Source organism: Moschus berezovskii, chromosome 9, assembly GCF_049115385.1.
Source record: "Moschus berezovskii isolate FMDL1 chromosome 9, NW_MosBer_1.0, whole genome shotgun sequence".
Classification (NCBI taxonomy): domain Eukaryota; kingdom Metazoa; phylum Chordata; class Mammalia; order Artiodactyla; family Moschidae; genus Moschus; species Moschus berezovskii.
In genome coordinates, this window is record NC_142468.1 from 853,932 (window position 1) to 878,614 (window position 24,683).

At 41.7% G+C, this 24,683-nt stretch overlaps 1 protein-coding gene across 4 annotated transcripts in view; it reads left to right on the top strand.

Moving 5' to 3' along the window:
* Positions 1–24,683, top strand: part of RPS6KA5 (ribosomal protein S6 kinase A5) — a 189,525-nt gene that overhangs the window by 61,165 nt on the left and 103,677 nt on the right. For all 4 annotated transcript variants that reach the window (XM_055437370.2, XM_088839364.1, XM_088839362.1 and 1 more), the window contains exon 2: positions 11,043–11,114. In XM_055437370.2, the coding sequence (XP_055293345.1) occupies positions 11,043–11,114 (72 nt within the window). The remainder of the gene's footprint in view (positions 1–11,042; positions 11,115–24,683) is intronic.

The window sequence follows — 24,683 nt, forward strand, 5'->3', positions numbered from 1 at the left end:
TTGAAATGAAATTCTAAAAAAGATTCAAATAGTTTTTTCAAAAGTCAGGAAAATAGAAAAACGGAACCATACAGCAAAAGTGACAAGTTAAAAATTAATAATAAAGTGATAGACCCAAACCCAACCATATCAATAATTATATTAGATTGTTAATAGATTGAACTATTAACCCACTAGTTTAGATGAAAATAAGTGTTATAGATTAAACACTCTAGTTAAAATCCTAGCAGACTTTTTGGGGTAGAAATTGAAAACCTAGTTCTAAAATTTATAAGAAAACACAAGACAATCTTGAACATTGTCTAGACTGGAGCATTTGCATTGCCTGGTTCAAGTCTTATGGTGACTGGGGCAGTGAGCTGCTAGCATAAGACTGCACACAGAGCCTGAACAGAAAAGAGTCCTGAAATAAATCCACACGTAAATAGCAAGCTGATTTTTGACAAATGAACCAACCTAAAAAAAAGTTTGGTTTTTTTGTTTGTTTGTTTTTAAATGGTACCAGAACAATTAGATATCTTTATGAGAAAAAAATGAATCTTGAACTTTACCTCACATTAGACAAGAAAGTTAACTCAAATTGGATTATAGACTTAAATGGAAGAGCTAAAACTACTAAATTTCCAGAAGAACATTTTAAAGAACATCTTTGTGACATTGAGTAGGCAGAGATGTTTTAGAATCCAGAAAGCATAGACTATAAAAGAAAAAATTTACAACTTGATCAAAATTTTAAAAATTCACTCTTAAAAAGGCACAGTTAAATAAAAAGCCAAACTATAGAATGGAGAATACCTTTGCAAAATGTGTGTCTGGCAAAGCACTTTTACTTAAAATATGTAAAGAACTCTTACAACTCAACAGACAAATAGTGCTACAAAAAATGGGCAAAAGATTTGGACAATTCACAAACACAGAAAATGCAAATGACCAGTATATCCATGAAAAGGTATTCAACATGTCATGAAGAAAATGCAGATTAAAAGCCTGTTGAGAATGTGGAAAATTTGAAAAAAATCAATGTTAACAGCAACAACAAAGTCCCTCCAGAAACTAATAAGCAGCTACAGTTTTATTACAGTTTTAGGACACAGGATTAATATCCAAAAGTCATCTGCTTTCTACCAGCAATAAACACGTCAGATTTGAAATTTAAAACAATACTGTTTAAATTTGCACACACACACCACAAAATGAAATACTTAGGTATAAATCTAACAAAACATGTATGACACCTCTGTAAGGAAAACTTCAAAACTCTGTTGAAGGATACCAAAGAAGAGCTAAATAAATGGAGAGATATTCTATGTTCATGGATAGTAAGACTCAATATTGTTGAGATATCAGTTCTTCCCAACTTGGTCTACAGATATGGTCTATAGATTCAGTGCAGTTGCTGTCAAATCCAAGTATACATTATTTTGTGTAGATCAACAAACTGATTCTAAAGTTTCCGTGGTTAGAGAAAAGACCCAGAATAGCCACCACAGTATTAAAAGGAGCAGCACAGTCAAGAGACTGACACGTGCACTACTTTAAGGCTCACTGTCAAGCTTACAGTAACCAAGACAGTGTGTTATTGAGGATGGAATAGGCAGATATAGCAGTGGAACAGGCTGGAGAGCCCAGAAATAGACCTATATAAATATAGTCAAGTGGTCTTTGACAGTGGAATAAAGACAATACAGTGGAGCAGTAATAGTCTTTGCAACAAATGATGCTTAAACAGCTGGACATCCACATGTGAAAACTGAATCTGGTGAGACACCTTCCATCTTTCACAAAAATTAACTCAAAGTGTATTATAGACCTAAATGTAAAACATAAACCTTTTTAGTCCTAGAAGATAGCAGAGAGACAGCCTCGACGGCCTCGGGTGTGGTGTTGACTTTTAAGGTGCAACACCAAAGGCATGACCTGTGAAAGAAAGAATTGACAAGCTGGACTTTGTTAAAATCATTAAAATCCAAAAATTCTGCTCTGCGGAAGACAGTGTCAAGATATGGAGAAGACAAGCACTGGAAGAAAATATATAGAAAAGATATTATCTGATAAGGGACTTATCTGAAACATACAGGAACCTCGCACAACTCAACAACAAGAAAATAAACAACCTGACTTTTAAAAATGGGCCAGTAACCTTGACAGACATCTCACTGATGAAAATACACCCATGGCGAGTGAGCCATGAAAAGTTATGAAAAGTTATACCACATCATGTGTCATCAAGGAAATGCCAATTAAAAAAACAGTGAGATAACTGTCGCACAACTGTTAGAATGACCCAACCTCAGAACACCAAGAAAACCAAATGTTAGTGAAGATGTGAAGCAACAGGAGCTCTCATTTGCTGCTGGTATACACGCAGAGGTGATCCAGCAACTCTGGAAGGCGGTTTGGTGATTACTTTTAATACGAAATACACGTCTTCCACGTGGGGCGTGTCGTCTCCTGCCGAGGGTGGTGTTTCTTGGGTGACCGTGGCATTGCTGATGGAGCTGCTTGCTCTTTTCTGGTTTCATGTTGGCTCATTTTAACAGACGGAAGTACCTACATTTGTTGTAAGGTATATGTCACTGCGTTAGCTTCATGGTCTGAAGTGTTTAGCTATAAAACAGATCCTTTAATAAACCAAGTCTTTTGTCACTGGAGTGTTCTGAAGTGTATACCTTGGTGTTAAACACTCATTAAAGCAGCTTTTCATCTTCTGCGATCTACTCTTTAAACCTTTCATCCCCTGTAGTTGCTGACTGCATGTGCCAGGCCTCTAGAAATGAAGTGTGTTAAACTGAACCACCTTGATGGGAGTCCCTGTCCATACATCAAAGTGAAAGTATTGGTCACCATACATCAAGGTGAAAGTGTTGGTCACTCAGTTGTGTCTGACTCTTTGTGATCCCGTGGGGTGTAGTCTGCCAGGCTTCTCTGCCCACGGTATTCTCCAGGCAGGAATATTGGGGTGGGTTGCCATTCTCTTCTCCAGGGGCTCTTCCTGACCCAGGAATTGAATCCAGGTCTCTTGCATTGCAGGCAGATTCTTTACTGTCTGAACCACCAGGGTTGTCCATACATAGGGCTTGTTTTTCAAAGAAAAGTGTTTCAGTTCAGTTGCTCAGTCGTGTCCGACTCTCCGCGACCCCATGAATCACAGCACGCCAGGCCTCCCTGTCCATCACCAACTCCCGGAGTTCACTCAAACTCGTGTCCACAGAGTCGGTGATGCCATCCAGCCATCGTATTCTCTGTTGTGCCCGTCTCCTCCCGCCCCCAACCTTTCCCAGCATCAGAGTCTTCCAGTGAGTCAACTCGTCGCATGAGGTGGCCAAAGTATTGCAGTTTCAGCTTCAGCATCAGTCCTTCCAATGAACACCCAGGACTGATCTCCTTTAGAATGGACTGGTTGCATCTCCTTGCAGTCCAAGGGACTCTCAAGAGTCTTCTCCAACACCACAGTTCAAAAGCATCAATTCTTCGGCGCTCAGCTTTCTTCACAGTCCAACTCTCACATCCATATGTGACCACGGGAAAAACCATAGCCTTGACTAGACGGACCTTGGTTGGCAAAGTAATGTCTCTGCTTTTTAATATACTATCAAGGTTGGTCATAACTTTCCTTCCAAGGAGTAAGCGTCTTTTAATTTCATGGCTGCAGTCAGCATCTGCAGTGATTTTGGAGCCCAAGAAAATAAAGTCTGACACTGTTTCCACTGTTTTTCCATCTGTTTCCCATGAAGTGATGGGACCAGATGCCATGATCTTCATTTTCTGAATGTTGAGCTTCAAGCCAACCTTTTCACTCTCCTCTTTCACTTTCATCAAGAGGCTTTTTAGTTCCTCTTCACTTTCTGCCATAAGGGTAGTGTCATCTGCCTGTCTGAGGTTATTGATATTTCTCCCGGCAGTCTTGATTCCAGCTTGTGCTTCTTCCAGCCCAGCATTCCTCATGATGTGCTCTGCATATAAGTTAAATAAGCAAGGTGACAATATACAGCCTTGACGTACTCCTTTTCCTATTTGGAACCAGTCTGTTGTTCCATGTGCAGTTCTGACTGTTGCTTCCTGACCTGCATACAGGTTTCTCAAGAGGCAGGTCAGGTGGTCTGGTATTCCCATCTCTTTCAGAATGTTCCACAGTTTATTGTGATCCACACAGTCAAAGGCTTTGGCATAGTCAATGACGCAGAAATAGATGCTTTTCTGGAACTCTCTTGCTTTCTCCATGATCCAGCGGATGTTGGCAATTTGATCTCTGGTGCCTCTGCCTTTTCTAAAACCTGCTTGAACATCTGGAAGTTCACGATTCACATATTGCTGAAGCCTGGCTTGGAGAATTTTGAGCATGACTTTACTAGCGTGTGAGATGAGTGCAATTGTGCAGTAGTTTGAACATTCTTTGGCATTGCCTTTCTTTGGGATTGGAATGAAGACTGACCTTTTCCAGTCCTGTGGCCACTGCTGGGTTTTCCAAATTTGCTGGCATATTGAGTGCAGCACTTTCACAGCATCATCTTTCAGGATTTGAAATAGCTCAGCTGGAATTCCATCACCTCCACTAGCTTTGTTCGTAGTGATGCTCTCTAAGGCCCACTTGACTTCACATTCCAAGATGTCTGGTTCCAGGTGAGCGATCAAACCATCGTGATTATCTTTGTCGTGAAGATCTTTTTTGTACAGTTCTTCTGTGTATTCTTGCCACCTCTTCTTAATATCTTCTGCTTCTGTTAGGTCCATACCATTTCTGTCCTTTAGAAAAGTGTTTAGAGTAGCAGAATTATAAGCCTGTCCAGACATGTTGTAAAGCCCTTGAAAAAGTAACTCAGAGCAAGTATTGTGAACAGAAATGTGCTCAAGTCACATTCTGCTTTAAAAGTTGTAACAGATTCAGATGAATTTAAAAAAAGAAAACTTGAAGGTGCCCTTACACCATGACCCAGCGGTTGTACTCTTTGATATTTACCCAGAGGAGTTGAAGTCTGATGTCTGCACGGAAGCCTGCACGGAGGATTTTTAGGACAGTAACTACTCTGAGTGACACTGCATACTACGCAGTGGACACATTTGTCCAAAGCCATAGAGTGAATATACACCGAGGATGAACCCCAATGTAAGCTGTGAACGCTGGGTGAAAACCCCATTGCAGTTCCATCTGCTTGGGCCCCAGTGGAGGTTAACACAGGACAGGGGAAAGCGTTTTGATGAGCTTGATCTCTGGTCGTTACAGTGACTCCTTGACCTGGGTGAGCTCCCCTGGGCCACGGGGACTCTTCTCTGAAGCAGATATTACCTCTAAGTTTGTTCACTGGAATCTGAGCATTCTTAGTTAAGGAAAGGCCAGGAAAGATAAATTCCCAGAGAAACTTAAGGTGGATGAAGTATGTTATTATAAGCCTAGGGCTAAATGCTTTTCAATAACCTCAGATATGCAGATGACACTACCCTTATGGCAGAAAGTGAAGAGGAACTAAAAAGCCTCTTGATGAAAGTGAAAGAGGAGAGTGAAAAGGTTGGCTTGAAGCTCAACTTTCAGAAAATAAAGATCATGGCATCTGGTCCCATCACTTCATGGGAAATAGATGGGGAAACAGTGGAAACAGTGTCAGACTTTATTTTCTTGGGCTCCAAAATCACTGCAGATGCTGATTGCAGCCATGAAATTAAAAGACGCTTACTCCTTGGAAGGAAAGTTATGACCAACCTAGATAGCATATTAAAAAGCAGAGACATTACTTTGCCAACCAAGGTCCGTCTAGTCAAGGCTGTGGTTTTTCCCGTGGTCACATATGGATGTGAGAGTTGGACTGTGAAGAAAGCTTATCGCTGAAGAATTGATGCTTTTCTGTGGTGCTGGAGAAGACTCTTGAGAGTCCCTTGGACTGCAAGGAGATGCAACCAGTCCATTCTAAAGGAGATCAGTCCTGGGTGTTCATTGGAAGGACTGATGCTGAAGCTGAAACTGCAATACTTTGGCCACCTCATGCGACGAGTTGACTCACTGGAAAAGACTCTGATGCTGGGAGGGATTGGGGGCGGGAGGAGAAGGGGACGACAGAGTATGAGATGGCTGGATGGCATCACCGACTCGATGGACATGAGTTTGAGTGAACTCCGGGAGTTGGTGATGGACAGGGAGGCCTGGCGTGCTGTGATTCATGGGGTCGCGGAGAGTCGGACACGACTGAGCGACTGAACTGAACTGAACTGAATTGCTTTTCAAGCCCGGCATTGTTGGGTTTTTCTAGAACCTGGGGCTTGAAGTGTGAGGGAGGGGAGACCCTCTCCCAAGTTTCGCCTTAGCTCACCAGGCACACAAATAGTAAATAAACTCGTCAGCAACTAAGCCCAAAAGAGGGGATTCTGAAAAGAACATCCCTTGAAGAAGCAGAGCTGACCTCCACCTCGTGGGGCACCTTTATCACGGTGACCACTCCTCCCCAGTTCAGAGGCATCTGTGGCGTTCATTCATCTTGAGCTCTGTCAGTTCCTTTTCCCCCAGGATTGGAGACTGGGGGGCCTTGAGCCCTCTTTGCAGGCAAAGTGTTAATCTCTGTCAGAAACCAAAGAATAGAGACAGTCGATTACGAATAAAAACAAGCCTTCACAGATTATCTGAACCATCTCTGTGAAAGATCAGGGTGTCCTGGATGGTATGCTTTGTAGAATTAACTAATTAATCTATGATCTCTTCTGATTTCCTATGAGAAAAATCCTGTGTTTAGTGAAAAAAAGGCTGAAGTGACTGTGTATCAAAAGATAGTTCCTTATCTCCCTTAGTCCAGCTACAAATACAGATATGGGAGAAATAGTATATGTTTTGCAGGAAGGGGAGCCCCTTCCAGGGCCCGAAACTGGGCTCTTGTCTAACACTCGGAAATGAATTGTTCGAGGAGACACATGTGCTGACCGTGCAAGAGATTTTGTTAGGAAGGGGCGCCCAGGGGGAGAGCAGCAGGGTGAGGGGACCCAGGAGGTCCACTCTGCCACATGGCTTGCAGGTTTTACGGTAATGGGATTAGTTTCCGGGTGGTCTTTAGCCAATCGTTCTGACTCAGAGTCCTTCCTGGTGGTGCATGATGAAGGCCAAGGAGAAGGATTCTGGGAGGTGGTCGGACATGTGGTGTCTCCTTTTGACCTTTCCCGAACTCTTCCGGTTGGTGGTGGCTTGTTAGTTCCGTGTTCCTTACCAGGACCTCCTGTCGTAAAACAACTCATGCAACATGTGACTCTTTAATAATGTCTTCAAAATTTTTTGAATAACAGAACTTAACATTCAGTTAAGCAATAAATAACAGAACTTTTATTGTTCATTTTCAGCCGAGTCATAATTTCAGAAGTGATGGTTTCCTGCGAGCCTGCTTTTTCTGTAGTCTGTGTGACATACTACTGGAGGTTATGCTATTTTATTGTATTGATTTTAAGATACTACCTGTATTTTGGGCGTTCGTTCACTTTAGGTTTATAAGGAAGCCAGTGTGAACTTGAGGCATGGACCATGTACACTGTTCTAACTGTGAAAGTATGCGCTAATAGACTCTCAGGAACTGAAAATGGGATGGTGGTTTCCGGAAGTCTGGAAGAGAGGGAGAAGAGTCATTGTTCAATGAAATTTGTTTTGCACAGTGAAAAAATTCTGGAGCTCTGTTGTGAACCATGTACCTAGAGTTAACACAATAGTACTGTGTTGTATGCTTGAAAATGGTTAAGATGGTAAATTTTGTTCTGTGGTTAACTGTGACCACAATTTAAAATTTTTTTTTTAAGTTAACACATTTAGTTAAACTTTGGAAGGATGCTGAAATTGCTTTTCCCTCTGAAACTTTTAATTCTAGTTAAGAGTTCTTAGTCTAATTTTTTTAAAAATTATAGTCCCAGAAGTGAAAGTGAAAGTTGTTCGGTCATGTCCAAACCAACTCTTTGTGACCCCATGGACTGTAGTCCATGGATTCTCCAGGCCAGAATACTGGAGTGGGTAGCCTTTCCCTTCTCCAGGGGATCTTCCCAACCCAGTGATCGAACCCAGGTCTCCTGCACTGCAGGCAACTTCTTTATCAGCTGAGCCACCAGGAAAGTCCAGTAGTCCCAGAGCATAAATTTACTTACAAACACTAATAGTCTTAGTTGAACACAGCAAATACTGTGTGAATTAAGCTCACAGAATCATCACAAGGCCTTATTTTATCATTTGCCATTTTATTATGAACATTTTCTTTTTTTTTTTTTGAACAGAGGAAAATTTATGCGTCGAACCTGGACTGGTCACTTATGATAATATACATGCTACAATTCCATTCTCTCCAATCATTCCACCTTCACCCTCTCCCACAGAGTCCCAAAGACTGTTCTAAATGCCTATGTCTCTTTTGCAGTCTCTTATACAGGGTTCAGATTACCATTTTTCTAAATTCCATATATATGCGTTAATATACGGTATTGATGTTCTTCTTTCTGGCTTACTTCACTCTGTATAATTGGCTCCAATTTCATCCACCTCATTAAAACTGATTCAAATGCATTCTTTTTGATGGCTGAGAAATACTCCATTGTGTATATGTACCAAAGCTTTCTTATCCATTCATCTGCAGATGGACATCTAGGTTGCTTCCATGTCCTGGCTATTATAAACAGTGCTGCAATGAACATTGGAGTACATGTGTCTCTTTCAATTCTGGTTTCCTCGGTGTGTATGCCCAGGAGTGCGATTGCTGGATCATATGGCAGTTCTATTTCCAGTTTTCTGAGGAATCTCCACACTGTTCTCCATAGTGGCTGTACTAGTTTGCATTCCCACCAACAGTGTAAGAGGGTTCCCTTCTCTCCACACCCTCTCCAGCACTTATTGCATGTAGACTTTTGGATAGCAGCCATTCTGACTGGTGTGAAATGGTATCTCATTGTGGTTTTGATTTGCATTTCTCTGATGATGAGGGATGTTGAGCATTTTTTCATGTGTTTATTAGCCATCTTTATGTCTTCTTTGGAGAAATGTCTGTTTAGTTCTTTGGCCCATTTTTTGATTGGGTCACTTAGTTTTCTGGAATTGAGCTGCAGGAGCTGCTTGTATAATTTGGAGATTAATCCTTTATCAGTTGCTTCATTTGCTATTATTGTCTCCCATCCTGAAGGTTGTCTTCTCACCTTGCTTAGAGTTTCCTTTGCTGTGCAGAAGCTTTTGATTTTAATTAGGTCCCATTTGTTTATTTTTGCTTTTATTTCCAATATTCTGGGAGGTGGGTCTTGGAGGATCCTGCTGTGATTTATGTCGGAGAGTGTTTTGCCTACGTTCTCCTCTAGGAGTTTTATAGTTTCTGGTCTTACATTTAGATCTTTAATCCATTTTGAGTTTATTTTGGTGTATGGTGTTAGGAAGTGTTCTAGTTTCATTCTTTTACATTTCAAATATAATGCAGAGAATTTGAAAGAGTTGTATGTTGACCACCGTTTTACTCACTGTCTAGATTCTGCAGTTGGCATTTTATTGTACCTTCGTTATCACATGTGTGTGTGCTCAGTCACGTCTGACTCTTTGCGACCCCACAGACTGTATCCCACCAGGCTCCTCTGTCCATGGGATTCCCCAGGCAGGAACGCTGGAGTGGGTTGCCGTGCCCTCCACCAGGGGGTCTTCCTAACCCAGGGATCAAACATGCGTGTCTTGTGTTGCAGGTGGATTCTTTGTCACTGAGCCACAGGCAAGCCCTTCTTTATCGTGTATTTATCCATACCTGTATTCTCCCATTAATCCATCTTTTTAAAAATACATTTGAACGTAATTTGCAGGCACCAATATGCTTTGAGGGCAGGCATTTTTTTATTATCACCATTTTACAGTAGAGGGATCTGAAACACAGAAAAGTTAAGTAATTTGTTTAAGATTACAGAGTTTTTAAGCGGTAGAACTAGGATTTGAACTAAGCCTTTCTTAATCATGTCTTTCTAATCTGCTGGTTCACACAGTATGGATAGGTATTACCATAAAAAGTAACTTGTGGCCCAATAAATTTGACAGTTGTAAGTATCTCAGTCTTGAAGATCCACGTGCATATTTTCACGGTGTAGTACTTGTGAGGTTCGGCATTAAAGAAACTTAGGAAACTTTAAGCTAACTATTTCCAGGTTGGTTCAGCCTGAGCACTCCTCCCCACCTTCCCCCAACATCACACTTCTTAACTTCTCGTAGAGTGGGACCGGAATTCAGTGGGGTACACTGGAAGATACTCATTATAAGCTATCCTCATTTTGTTTATTCCAGAATGTGTTTTTGAAGAGTTTTTCTTTTTCGGCTTAGTTCTAGAATTTTAGACTGGTAGAGGTCTTAGACTTCACCGAGATCAGCGCTTGCACGTCAGGGATGAGGGGGCTGAGGCTCAGCATGGTCAGCTGCCAGTGCAGGCTGCTCGTGTGCTTGGGGGCTGCGGTGGGAGTGGAGTGCAGCCTGGGGCCTTGGAGGGGCGTTTGCAGACGGTAGATGCTTGCTGAGTGAATAAATGCATCTTCTGAATGTGTCCAGCTTTCTTTCTGCAGATCTGTCTACATGTTAGAATTGGTGTCCATTTTCAGTTTATTTGGTCAGTAGAAAGTCATATAGGGCTTCCCTGGTGGCTCAGAGGTTAAAGCATCTGCCTTCAATGCGGGAGACCTGGGTTTGATCCCTGGGTCGGGAAGATCCCCTGGAGAAGGAAATGGCAACCCACTCCAGTATTCTTGCCTGGAGAATCCCATGGATGAGGGAGCCTGGTGGGCTACAGTCCATGGAGTCGCAAAGAGTCGGACACGACTGAGCGACTTCACTAGAAAGTCGTATAGCACTTCATTTTTTTGGTTGACCTTCGATGCAAATGATATATAGTAACAAAACTCTAAAAAAAAGTTGTAATATACGAGATACAGAAAATTACATGAAGCATACCTGTGCTGTTGAACAGTGATCAAGTGAATCCTTATTTAACGTTCCGACAGAGGAAGCACTGCAGTACACCAGAAGCCCCGTGGACTGCCTCCTGTTACTCATCCCCTTAATTGTTTGTTTTTTCTCTTTCTTTTTTTAGCTAATTTAACAGGACATGCAGAGAAGGTGGGGATTGAAAATTTTGAGCTCCTGAAGGTCTTAGGAACTGGAGGTAAGTCTTAATTCTTTTTTTTAAGAAGAAAAAGGAAAAAATCATACCCCATGACAAAGGATTGACATCCCCAACATAGAAATCATTCAAATTTTAAAACAAGAAAGAATCCATTAGGAGAACTGTCAGAGAATGTGAGCAGAGCATTCCTAGAAGAAACGCGCGGTACAGATGCCCTTATTTGCAGAACAGATACAGAGGCTCAGGTGTAGAGAACAGGCGTGTGGATGCCAGAGGGGGAGGAGGGCGCAGTGGGCCTGACAGGTGTGTGTGAGACAGGCCTCTCCTGAGGACCTGCTGTGTAGCTGAGGGAACCTGCGCAGAGCTCCGTGGTGACCGCAATGGGAACGGGCTCCAAAGAAGAGGGGATATGTGTATACGTATGCCTGATTCACTTTACAGTAGAAACTAAATTAAAAAAGAGAAGACATACAAAAGGCAAAATTTAAAAGAATTGGTAAGGATCAAGAAAAAATAACTCCTCTTACCCCGCTGTTGGGAGTGTAGATGAATTCTGTTTTTACACAAGACATAATATTTTATAAAACCACTAACGTTTATGGAGAATTTGTTACTTGCCAAGTACTCTGTGAAATGTGGTTTGTACTGATTGATTCATTCAGTCCACACTCAACTTTATTGATAGTCCATGCTCATCACTTTTAAAAATGAAAAACTCAAGACTCTTCAGAAACCTAACAATATGAATTTGCTTAAATGACCGTGTACCTGTATGTTCTGTTATCTGTACAATAGGATTGAAGTGACCTGTATTTACTGAAGTTTTTGAAAGCTCTCCATAATATAGTAAATTTGAAAAAAGACTATAGAAGAGAATGTATATCATTTCCATAATATAAAAATTGTGGGACTAAAATATCTACATGTAAATATATAGACAAATTTCTGATCTCTGCATCAAAATGATAAGTGTGGCTGTCCCTGGGTGGGAGATGTTTCTTGGTTTTCTGATTTCTACTTCCGTCTGCCTTCAGGATTTTTACTCTCACTATCCTGGCTTATCTGAGGTCAGGGCCTCACGGGCATATGACTTGTGCAGGTGCAGAGATCCTTACACTAGAAGAGCCTCATGTTTGATTTCATGCTCTACTTTCACCCTTCTGAAATTCTAAATAACTTGTGAACAAGGCGCCCCGCATTTTCCTTTTGCACTGAACCTGCTAGTTACGTGGCTCATCTTTTCAGCATGTAAATTTATCTGATCAGAATCCCAGAAGGAGCCAATAGAATGGGGAGAGGTAAATATCCAAAGAGGTAATAGCTGAGCATTTTCTAAGATTGATTAAATATACGGATTTGTAAATTTCGGAAACGGAAAATCTCAGACAAGTGTTACTATAAAGGAATTCTTACACAGATACAGGAGAGAAGCTGATGAACACCAGAGACGGAGAGACACCCTAAAAGCTGCCAGGGAGAGAAGACTGACTTTTGGAGAAACAATGAATCGATGAACAAATGACTTTTCAGCAGCAACCACGTGAACACTACAGACGTGTGGAAGGGTATCCACACAGTCCCCAGAGAGATAACTGTCAGTTTAGAGTTAGATTCCCAGCAAAGCTATTTTACAGAAGTAAGGGCAAAATAGACATTTTCAGACTTAAGAAAGCTGGATTTGGTGTTTCCCACCAATGCATCCTCGCTAAAAGATAGAATTTTAGGGAGAAGGAAAGTGATCTCAGGAGAGACTCTGAGATGCAAAAACTGTTGGTGAATAAAGATCTAAACAGTGTTGACTGTGTAAAACCGTAGTCAGAATGTCTTAATCTGTAGGGTTAACAACCAGAAAACTGAAATATTGGACAAAAGTGGCACATAATTTGGGAAGTGATAGGAATTTAGTGGTCTGAGGTAGTGTTTCTCCAGTTTTTACTCGCACGTGAATCTTGAAATGTGTAAAACACCAAATTGATTGAAGAAAGAATAGAAAGCCTGAGTAGTCCATTCTTTAATCCTTAAAGAAACTGGTCAGTGAGTAAAAATCTTCCTGCTGGGAAGACACCTGGTACAGTTTTTATATTTGTTTGCTCACTTCTGTGTGGCTGCTCTGGGTCTTCACTGCCCTCTCCAGTTGCAGCAGGCAGGGCTCCTCTCTGGCTGCAGGCCGTTGGCTTCCTGTTGCCGAGCGCAGGCTCTGGTGCTGAGGCTCAGTGGTGGGGCGCACAGGCCAGGTTGCTCCGTGGCACGTGGGAATCATCCCAGACCAGGAATGGACCCCTGTCCCCAGCACCGGCTGGCAGATCCTTAACCACCGGACTGTCAGGGGAGTCACTTGGTAGTTTCTAAAGTGAGTTCTGCCAAACATTCAAGGCATAGATAATGCTGACCTTTCACAGATTCAGAGAACAGAAACTGGAATTATTTCTTCCAACTCATTGTATAAGGCTAGCATTACCTTGATTCCAGAAACACACAGAGTATGAAGAAGAAAAATTATAGGCCAGATTTTAAAACAAACTTTGGGTGGATTTTCTTTCAACATATTTAGTGCTTTGTCTCATTATTTACCTCGGTTTTTTTGGAGCAACTTGACGGTAGACAGGTCTTAAGATAATTCTGCAAAGGTGATAAGAGAGTTTCGTGTAATGCTTTACTTGTGTTTCCACTTGACGCTTCTTCCTGGGTAACACAGTTACTGGGCTGTGTTAGCCGTGGCTTCTGCTTTTCCTTTTTGTCAGCTGACCGTCTCCTGCTCTTGGGAGAAGATGGAATCACTGCTGAGTGTCACTGTAGGTATTTCTGTATTTAAAATCACAGTTTTGATGACTAAATGGAGTAGGTGTAAACTTTTATTATGATTATAATAAAATCTCAATTTTTATTCAAAAATTTTACCACTGATCTTTCAGTTTCATTACCTTTTTAAGATAATTTTTCCCCAGAACTACTTAGGATAATAGAAAAGCCTCATCAGATGCTTTTAATGTGTCCTGTCAGGCTTTCTTTGGAAGTGGAACTGAGAACTCTTGTGATGATTTAATTTTTATGTACTTTGAACCAGGAAAAATTCTATTCATCCACTATCTTGAAGACTTCGTGGAATATTGGAAAATGAAAGATTTACTTTTTGATCTCATATTTAAATACATGTGATATTTATGAAAAAAACAAAACAAAACTTTTACTCAGAGGATTGATTTCTGTTTTCAGCTATCTTATTTCTTTTGATCTATTGCTAATCTGCTGATCGGTATCCTAAGCTAGAAACTTGCAAATAATACTTGATCCTTCTCTATTTTGACTTTTTTATTTCTTATTTCTCACAAAAATCCTGTAATTTTTCTTTCAACATGACCCTTGTGTTTACCTTTTCTGTTCTCAGTGCTCTGACATATATTACCTTATACATGGATTGTTGATAAGGTTTTTTTTTAAACTGGACTTTCTGCAAGTTCTCTCTCCCATTTTATGCATTTTATACATATCCTGTTATAAATAATGTGCAGCCTCATTGAAATTCAACATTATTGTGCTATTCTTCTGTTTCAGAGCTTTTAGTGCCTTTTTTTCTAGTTAATTATTCATGTCCAAATTCTTTTCTTGCTTTCAGGCTTAGCTCTGTTTTCTCCTGTCTTTTTCTCCAGTTACCCCGATATTCCCCCTACTTACAAGTCTGTTTGGCTTTTTACTCCCCTACAGTTATGTGTCTTTCCCGTTCCCTGAGGCCCTGCCTTACCTCCTTCCCCACCTTGGTACTTTTTCTCTCTCCCACCTGTCCAGAACCTGTGCAGCTGCTTCCTTCTCCGAACTGTGGCCCTGGAAGTCCTTGGTAGGGAACACGGCCCTGATCCGTTCTCTGCATGTTCGTTCACGGCTGCTGTTTTTCTTCTGGATTGTGGACTCTTTGGGTCATGTCGTCTGTTTCCAGCCCTGTGGCCCTGCTCCCTCCCGGCAGTGGGCGTTCACCCAGCGGAGTTCAGCAATAGCCTAGTAATGACGCCCTCCATGTGTTTGTTTCTGCTGTTCTGGAGATTGATACTTCCAGATTCAGGAAGTATCTTTGTTTCATTGTTTAGAATTACTTTGTTTCATGATGAAGTTTTGGACTGTTTGTGGGAGTAGTGATTGTAGTTTTTCTTTTTACCTTTTCTTCTGCCTTCCTTTTGACAATTTTGCTCCATCCAAGTATAGAAGAAAGTCTTAAATGGACTCACTGTGCATTGTTAGTCATTCTGGTGTTTAATGAAGTGGAGCATGTATTCTTTTTGAATTTTCTTTATTCATCATGGATGATCTGTATTTCAGAGATTTTTTGTCATTATGGCAAAAGATAAATTTTGTCATGTAACTATAAAGGGTACATTTGAATTGATTTCTAATTGTGGTGCATTCATAGTTGCTAGGTACTTGGCTATTAATGATGACTTGGAAGACTCAGGTTTGAATCTTGACCTAACTGTTGCCTACTTGTGTTCCTTGGGTAAATCATAAGAACTCTGTGAGCCTAAGTCCCTATTGGCCAAAGTTAATGGTACCTATCCCACAATGCTGTTACAACATCAGTGAGATAATCAATATGAATCGTCAATTGCCAGATAACCGCCAGTTATGATTATTTATTCAACAGGGGATTCTACTGTAAAGCTGTACCCTAAATTAGAAAAACAATTTTTTGGGACTTTCTTCGTAAGGACAGATTATTAGTTCTTTCTTGTAGTCACTTTGTTAGCATATCTGGGAGTAATTCCAATTAAAGTTATATTTCTAATACTAAAAATCTAACAACAAATATTTCATAAATGTTATTGGTAGTTGAAATTTTATTAGCATTTCTAAAGAGTTGATTTGTGTGTTGTGTGTACATGTGCTTAGTTGCTTAGTCGTGTCCTACTCTTTGAGCCCCATGGACTATATGCCCGCCAGTCTCCTCTGCTCATAGAATTTTCCAGCAAGAATACTGAAGTGGAGTGCCATGTCCCACTCCAGGGAATCTTCTCAACCCAGGGATTGAACCCATGTTTCTTGTGACTCCTTAAAAATAACATGCCAAATGAAGATTGTGTTTCTTTGTTTTCTTCTTTAACTTTTCAAACATTCTAGGTTCTGAACAGCCCCTCTGTATGTTAGGTTAACAGTATTGTGCTAAAATATGCACATGTGTTCAGTTGCTCAGTCATGTCCGACTCTTTGTGACCCCATCAACTGTAGCCAACCAGGCTCCTCTGTCCAAGGAATTTTCCAGGCAGGGATACTGGGGTGGTTGCCATTTCATACTCTAGGGGATCTTCCTGACCCAGGGATCGAACCTGAGTCTCTTTCATCTCCTGGATTGGCAGGCAGATTCTTTGCCACTGTACTACCTGGGAAGCCCCAAAATATGCATAAAATATGCATAAAATGAGTAGTAAAACATCTAGATTGCCTGATACATAGTAAATGCTATATAAACTATATATGTATCTGAAAGGGAAAGAAGCCTAGATTCTAGAAGAGCTAGTAGAGTGCATTATCAGTGTCTCAGATTAGTTTGATATATAAGTGATTGTCATCTCTTAACAAATACTTTATTGTGAAACCCAAATTATGTCCAGCAATAAATAGGGACACGTAACCACCAAAAGATCTTCAAGTTTCAGTCTGTGCTTTCCTAGTCTTTCTCTGACTACAGCCAGAGTCTTCTTTCCTAAGTGTAAGTTTGATCATGTCACTTTTATATTCAAAACCTTTCACTTCATTCCCATTGCTCTTGGGGTTCATTCATTCACGTGCATTTGTTAAGAGGCAGGTACTGTTTTGGGGGCCGGGAAAAGAGTAGTGAGCATTTTTTAAATTGGAGTGTAATTGCTTTATAATGTTGTCAGTTTCTGCTGTACAACAGAGTGAATCAGCTATATGTGTACATACATCCCCTCCCTCTTGAGCCTCCCTCGTGAGCATTTTTTTAAAAAGTTATATTACGTACAGACTTGCAAGTTGAATAAGGTGATCTTCATTTAATGTTTGTTTCTGGGTTTATAAGATCTTCAAATGAGTGCTGACTGAGTACAGAGATTGAAAATGCCTTGCCTCCAGTAATATCTAATGAGCAGCATCCATTTCTGTCTTCCTCAGTCCCTGGCGCCTTCGTGAGAAGGTTGCTTTTCTCTTTCACTTTTTCTGTTCTGGGGGTGAGGGGTGGGTGGTCTTACAGGCTGTCCTGTGGGAACCGTCCTGTGGACAGACGGCTCTGCGCTGTTTACGCAGCCGTCAGTGCCGTCGCCGGATGCTCACGCTGATCGTTCTTTGCTCTTTGGTGTCAGACTCCGGGCTTCCCAGGTAGCTCAGTGGTAAAGGATCTGCTTCCCAGTGCAGATGTGGCGACCCCTGGGTGAGGAATATCCCCTGGAGAAGTAAATGGCTACCCAGTCCAGTGCTCTTGCCTGGGAAATCCCATGGACAGAGGAGCCTGGTGGGCTCCAGTCCATGGTGTTGCAAAAGAGTTGGACACGACTTGGCAACTAAAACAACAGACAAAACCCAGGCTCTGTGAAAGTCATCCCTAACAGGATAGCCTTGTAAAATATATAGGTATTTATATTTTTTTATTGCAGACTTTTCAGAAACACATCTCATTTATTAAATAAGAATGCATTTCTTTTTCTTCTGGGTAATTTGCCACTAGATGGTGCTAGGAATTGCCCCAGGCAGCTTGAAGACACAGCTACTTTTTGGCCATATGATGCAAGGGAGAAATACTTGATTGAGTCATGTGCAGACTGTTTCAAAAGTGATGACTGAGTCATCGTTTGTCATTTAGTTCCCTTTAGGTGTTTGGAATGGCACCCCACTCTGGTGTTCTTGCCTGGAGAATCCCAGGGACGGGGGAGCCTGGTGGGTCACACAGAGTCGGACACGACTGACGTGACTTGGCAAGTGTTTGGAAAGTATTTCTATCAAAACAGTGCTTTTAAAAGCCTGCATTCGTTAAATTGTCAAATCGTCATTTGGAAAGTTTATAATTTTGCGTCTGTGTCTGCCCACTGTTCCTTATGTTTCACTGTAAGCCTGCGGTGCTTAAGGAAATCTTAGAGGTTAAATATTTGTGATGTTTTATTCTAAAATCAAAAGATGGCTCCACTTAAGGATGTTGGTTGACATTATCTCCCTAGTGTAAATACAGTTTGACTCATTACTGATGCTGTCCTTGGTCACGTTTGCTAGAGGGGAGTGCGCTTGACTTCCTGCAGGAATGCTCAGAGAAGAGTGAGGGGGCGGTAGGGGCAGATGAGGAGCCTTGGCAGCGTGTGGCCAAGGCTCGCTCGGGTCTGGGTTCAACCTGAACCCGGGACATTTTGGAGCAAGAGAGAGGAGGCAAGCGTTTTAAACCCAAACAGCTCATTTGTGGTGATTTCCGGTATTTCCTTTGAGTGGGTCCTTTGGCAATCAGAGTCCAGGGGCAATCAATTCTAGTCCACGTCTCACAGTGGAACATGGCTTCCTTTGCAGCTTTTTCTCCTTTCCTGGGACCCAGGCATCTGGGACCAGGGATAAGAAATGCCATGTGCTTTACACGGGTCATCCATAGGAGATAGTCAGGAGATGACCACGCCACATGCTCACGTGCGGGATGAGTGCCCATGGTGTCGAGTGCTTTCTCTGATATTAAAAAGTGCTTATCTAGCAGATATCATGCACTCAGCCTTTATTTATTCAAGCTAATCCAGTGTGCATAAATGGAATCCATAGATGGTCATTCCTGAAACTATTTTTTATTGTCAACTTTCTCACATATTAAGTCTCCTTTTTAAGAAGCTAACACCATCCATGAGAAAATGCATTGGTTTTGTGGTCTTGATTTCAGCTGCGCAACTGTTTTTGACCATTTAAAGTAATTAACTAAATGAGTCATATTTGACCCTGGTTAGTTTAAAAAAGTAATTGGATTATATGTAGAATGCTGTTGCTTTTATTGTCTTCCAGGTTGTCGGTGTTTTATATCTTCTAGAGAGGATATACAGGTTTATACCTAAAACAAATAGCCTATCTCAGTCTCTTGCACAAAAAATGACTGCCTATGATTTCATGTGCTTTTACCATGTATCATGTTTGCCTTTAGCATCTGTTCATGTGTGCAGGCATGTTTTGGGTTTATAGCTCTTTGTATGTTAGAAGAAAAATCTGTTTAATCAGTCTGCCTTTATTAGTCTTAGACATTTTGTTTTTATTTTAAAAATCCTGGCAACAGTGACTAACTTTAAAAATGATTGCTCAAATTCTCTGTTTCTATTTTAGAATTATGTTGAAATACTAAGTTTTATAGTTGCAATATTAAGTTTTATATAGTTATGTGTTTTTTAATATTTGGAATTTAGTGTGCAAATAAGGTATCTGTTCTATAAAGGAATTTAGGAATCAGTGCTTCTGTTTGATAAAAATGTAAAATCAAGTGCATTTTATTTTAAATGTATCTTAAAATATACCAATTTTCAAATAGAGATTTAAGGGTATTTTCAAAGATAGAATAAAAAAATAAGGAACTTAAAAGATGAAAATAGAGCAAAAGTCAGATAACAGGAAAGTGAAATAGATGATGTGGAAATCTGGGCTGAGACAGTCATCGTGACTGTGCCTTAAATTTAACCCTGAGGCTACTAAGAGATAGAGAGGGAAAAGTCTTTGGCCTACATAATTTGTATTTTTTTTTTTTAATGAAAAGCATGTAAGTTCATCTAGAGCTGTAGCTTTCAAGCTTTTTGAACTATTATGCATAGGACAAAATAGGTACATTTTTGTATGGCAATTCAGTGTGTGTGTCTATGTATGTATATAGACACAGACACAGTATACACTGACACACACACTTTCCGCACTGACATCTGTGCTTATTTGTTATCTGCCAGGGCTTCCTTTGAATCCTTCCCTTAATTTCTTTAATCCCCAGACCATATGGTGTGAGAACTGTTACTGTCCCTAATGACGGAGTTTAGGCACAGTTGTTGTTACCTGTCGTGCCCAGGGATACACAGTTTGGGCTTCCCTGGTGGCTCAGATGGTAAGGAGTCTGCCTGCAGCGCAGGAGACCTGGGTTCACTCCCTGGATTGGGAAGATCCCCTGGAGAAGGGAATGACTACCCACTCCAGTTTTCTTTCCTGGAAAATTCCATGGACAGAGAAGCCTGGCGGGCTACAGACCATGGGGTTGCAAAGAGTCAAACATGACTTAGCCAATAAACTTTCACTTTCTTTCACACAGTTATTGAACGGCATCAGTTCAGTTTAGTTGCTCAGTCGTGTCCGACTCTTTGCGACCCCATGAATCGCAGCACACCAGGCCTCCCTGTCCATCACCAACTCCCGGAGTCTACCCAAACTCATGTCCATCGAGTTGGTGATGCCATCCAGCCATCTCATCCTCTGTCGTCCCCTTCTCCTCCTGCCCCCAATCCCTCCCAGCATCAGGGTCTTTTCCAGTGAGTCAGCTCTTCGCATCAGGTGGCCAAAGTATTGGAGTTTCAGCTTTAACATCAGTCCTTCCAATGAACACCCAGGACTGGTCTCCTTTAGGATGGACTGGTTGGATCTCCTTGCAGTACAAGGGACTCACAAGAGTCTTCTCCAACACCACAGTTCAGAAGCATCAATTCTTCGGCACTCAGCTTTCTTCACAGTCCAACTCTCACATCCATACATGACCATGGGAAAAACCGTAGCCTTGACTAGACGGACCTTTGTTGGCAAAGTAATGTCTCTGCTTTTTAATATGCTGTCTAGGTTGGATATAACTTTCCTTCCAAGGAGCGTCTTTTAATTTCCTGGCTGCAGTCAGCATCCGCAGTGATTTTGGAGCCCCCCAAAATAAAGTCTGACACTGTTTCCCCATCTATTTCCCATGAAGTGATGGGACCAGATGCCATGATCTTAGTTAGGAATCAAAGCTGGGCAGTCAGGCATCAGAGTCTTACGTTCTTAACCATTGTTCTGTACTGCCCTCTTTTTCCTCTCTCATGTCCTTAGACTTGCTTACATTCACGTATACCTAACACAGTAACCTCAGATACGCAGATGTCACCCCCCTTATGGCAGAAACTGAAGAAGAACTAAAGAGCCTCTTGATGAAAGTGAAAGAGGAGAGTGAAAAAGTTGGCTTAAAGCTCAACATTCAGAAAACTAAGATCATGGCATCCGGTCCCATCATTTCATGGCAAACAGATGGGGAAACAATGGAAACAGTGAGAGACTTTATTTTCTTGGGGCTCCACAATTACTGCAGATGGTGACTGCAGCCATGAAACTAAAAGACACTTGCTCCTTGGAAGAAAAACTATGACCAACCTAGGTCATATTAAAAAGCAGAGACATTACTGACAAAAGTCCGTCTAGTCTAAGCTTTGGTTTTCCCAGTGGTCATGTATGGATGTGTGAGATGGACTATAAAGAAAGTTGAGTGCTGAAGAATGGATGCTTTTGAACTGTGGTGTTGGAGAAGACTCTTGAGAGTCCCTGGACTGCAAGGAGATCACACCGGTCAATCCTAGAGGAAATCAGTCCTGAATATTCACTGGAAGGACTGATGCTGAGGCTGAATCTCTAATACTTTGGCCACCTGATGTGAAACACTGACTCATTGGAAAAGACCCTGACGCTGGGAAAGATTGAAGGTGGGAGGAGAAGGGACGACAGAAGATGAGATGGTTGGATGGCATCACTGACTCGATGGAACTGAGTTTGAGTAAGCTCCAGGAGTTGGTGATGGGCAGAGAGGCCTGGCGTGCTGCAGTCCATGGGGTCACAGAGAGTCGGACACGACTGAGCGACTGAACTGAACTGAACTGATACGTCCACATGTTCATGAAACACTGTTTAGTATACTCAGTTCTTTTTTTACTACTTTAGTTTCAAAATGCCCATTGAACCCAGTCAATTGGTATCATCCACTAACAGGTCATAGCCCACAGTTGAAAAGAACTGGTCTACAGAGACTGGAGTGGGGAAGGCAGGTGGATTGATTGTCAGTGTCTGGGACATGTCACATGTGGAAAGGTAGAAATCTTTTCTCAAATCACATATGAGGAAGGGATGGGGCCAGGCATTGTAGTCAACTCTTATGTATTTGAGACAGGTTACAAAGCAGTGGCCAGAGAGAGATGACACCATGTTAAGATACTTTCCTTTTCCACAGTGGTGGCAGCTAAGTTTCTTGAGCTAGTGTCCCTAGGGAATGTTGTCAGGCGTCATATGTAATCCCCACCTTAAAAAGACTGGGGATTTCCCTGGTGGCTCAGACGGTAAAGAAAGTGAAAGTGAAGTGAAAGTCGCTCAGTCGTGTGCCGGCTCTTTGTGACCCCATGGACTGTTCAGTCCATGGGATTCTCCAGGCCAGAATACTGGAGTGGGTAGCCTTTCCCTTCTCCAGGGGATCTTCCCCACCCAGGGATTGAACCCAGGTCTCCCGCATCGCAGGCGAATTCTTTACTAGCTGAGCCACAGACGGTAAAGAATCTGCCTGTAATTGAGAAGACCCAGGTTCTATCCCTGAGTCAGGAAGATCCCCTAGAGGAGGGCACGGCAACCCACTCCAATATTCTTACCTGGAGAATTCCATGGAGAAGCCTGGCAGGCTGCAGTCTTCAGGGTCACAAAGAGTCAGATTTGACTGAGTGACTAACACTGCTTTCTTTCCTCAAAGTGATTTCTGTGTGAAAGCCCGCTCTTCCCTCTCAGGGGAAAGGGTTGGCGCGCTGTCACTCTGCAGTGGACTGGCACTGTTGGTTTCTCTCCCTGAAGACTCCCTTTACCTTTGGGTCAGGATTGCTGACGGGGAAGGGTATCTGGCCGTGTGCTGCAGGGTTTGCTTTGTTTGCTCTCTGTTTTCGTTTGTCACACATTCGACGCTGAGTTTCTCCAGTGTACCAGCTCCAGAATTTGCTAATGATGCAAAGTGAGCAAAACCAGACATAGTCCATGCATTTGTGGAATTTGCAGTCCAGTGAGAACTACACAGTGAGGCAGTCACACAAATAAATGAAAACTCTTGTTTCTGACCATTTCTGTGACAGTGTTAGGAGAGTTTAACATTAGAGGAGCTGTGCTGGTCTGGGAAGTCAGGAGAGGCTGTTACGTCTGAAGGAGAGAGTGAATGATGGTGAGAAGTGGAGAGCAGGGAGGCAGGTGGTTCAGGCGGCATTAAGGATTCTCGTTACCTTAGGAGCCGTAGGAAACCACGTGTTTTCAGCCAGAAGGGTTATCTTTTTTAATCAACAATTCAGATGACAACACAAAAGGCATGTTTGCCAGATGAGGATGAATGCGGACTTAGAGGAGGAGTTGGTGTGGTTGGTGGTTAAGTCACCGTCTAGCAGGATCCAGTGTTCTGGAAGAGGGAGAGGGGTGAACTCCAGGAGCACGGACTGTGATCGTCGAGTTAGTGGGATCTTTCTGTGATTACATCAGTGGTGCTTGTGGTTAATCAGAAAAAGCCTGTTCAAGTGGAAAATCATTTTAAAAGGATATATAAATATGTACTTTGAACATACTACTTTCCACTTAAAACATATAAATACATATTCATTTTGCGTGCAGGCACAAGAATCTTTGAAAGTCAGTTCTTATACAATGCTTTTCATAAACCACACTCATAATGCATCATCTAAAATCAAGTCTCCAGTTCTTTAAAGTGAAGTGAGAACCAGACAACAGTTGAAGTCATCTGGGTACAAAATTTTTTCCCTTAGCCTGTTATAGTTGTTTCACCCATGCCTACTTTTTTGACAGTTCTTTGGTTTTTTTCCCCCCCACGTGTCTTGCTTTTTTGTAGTTCTTTCAAAGCTTTTAACCTCATTTTTTCCCCTTTTCTTTCACATTTACACTTCCATGGCTTATGTAATATGTGATTAAATTATGTAAGAACAACTTACACCGCAGGCACACACCAGTAAGGCAGTGACTGTCAGGGGCTCGTGGGAGGCAGAGCAGCACTGCAGACGGCAGTGCATGGAGAGCTGGTTATGGGCGTCGGGCCGCAGAGCTGTCTTACGGGTGGAGAGGCAAGCGCCACGAGTGTTGGGAGCTGTTTAAGTGGGAGTCACCAGGAGCGCTTCTGCCATATACGTATATTTTTTAAAGCAATAGTTCCAGTACAGAAGTTACAAGATTGAAGTAAACCCAAAGTGTGGCATGACTGGTCAGCCAGAGTGTACAATGTATAGGGTTTAAAGCAGCGTTAATAGAAGTTTGAGTGGCAGAAAACAGTGATCTCACAGAGGGCAAGCATTCGGATCCCAGTGGGAACAGTGTGTTCTGGGTGAGCATGCGACTGAAGGAGTTAATCCAGAGGCCGTCTAGTTCTTAACCGTTTTCTCCAGAACAATGCACGTAAACATAGACAGATTCTCCTTGCATTTAATCATACGGCATTGTAAACTGATTGCAAAAACAGATGGACCATAAAAATGTTTCTTTCTAAAAACAAATTGATCACATTTTAATGCCAATACTTCATGAAAAATTTTAATGAATTCAGATTTTACAAATAAAGTGAAGAGAGCTGTTTAATTGTGCTCAAGATAAATTTCAGCAAGAAAGCTGCTTTTGTTTAGCTTGAAAAAGTAGTTGAATTTATGCAGCAGC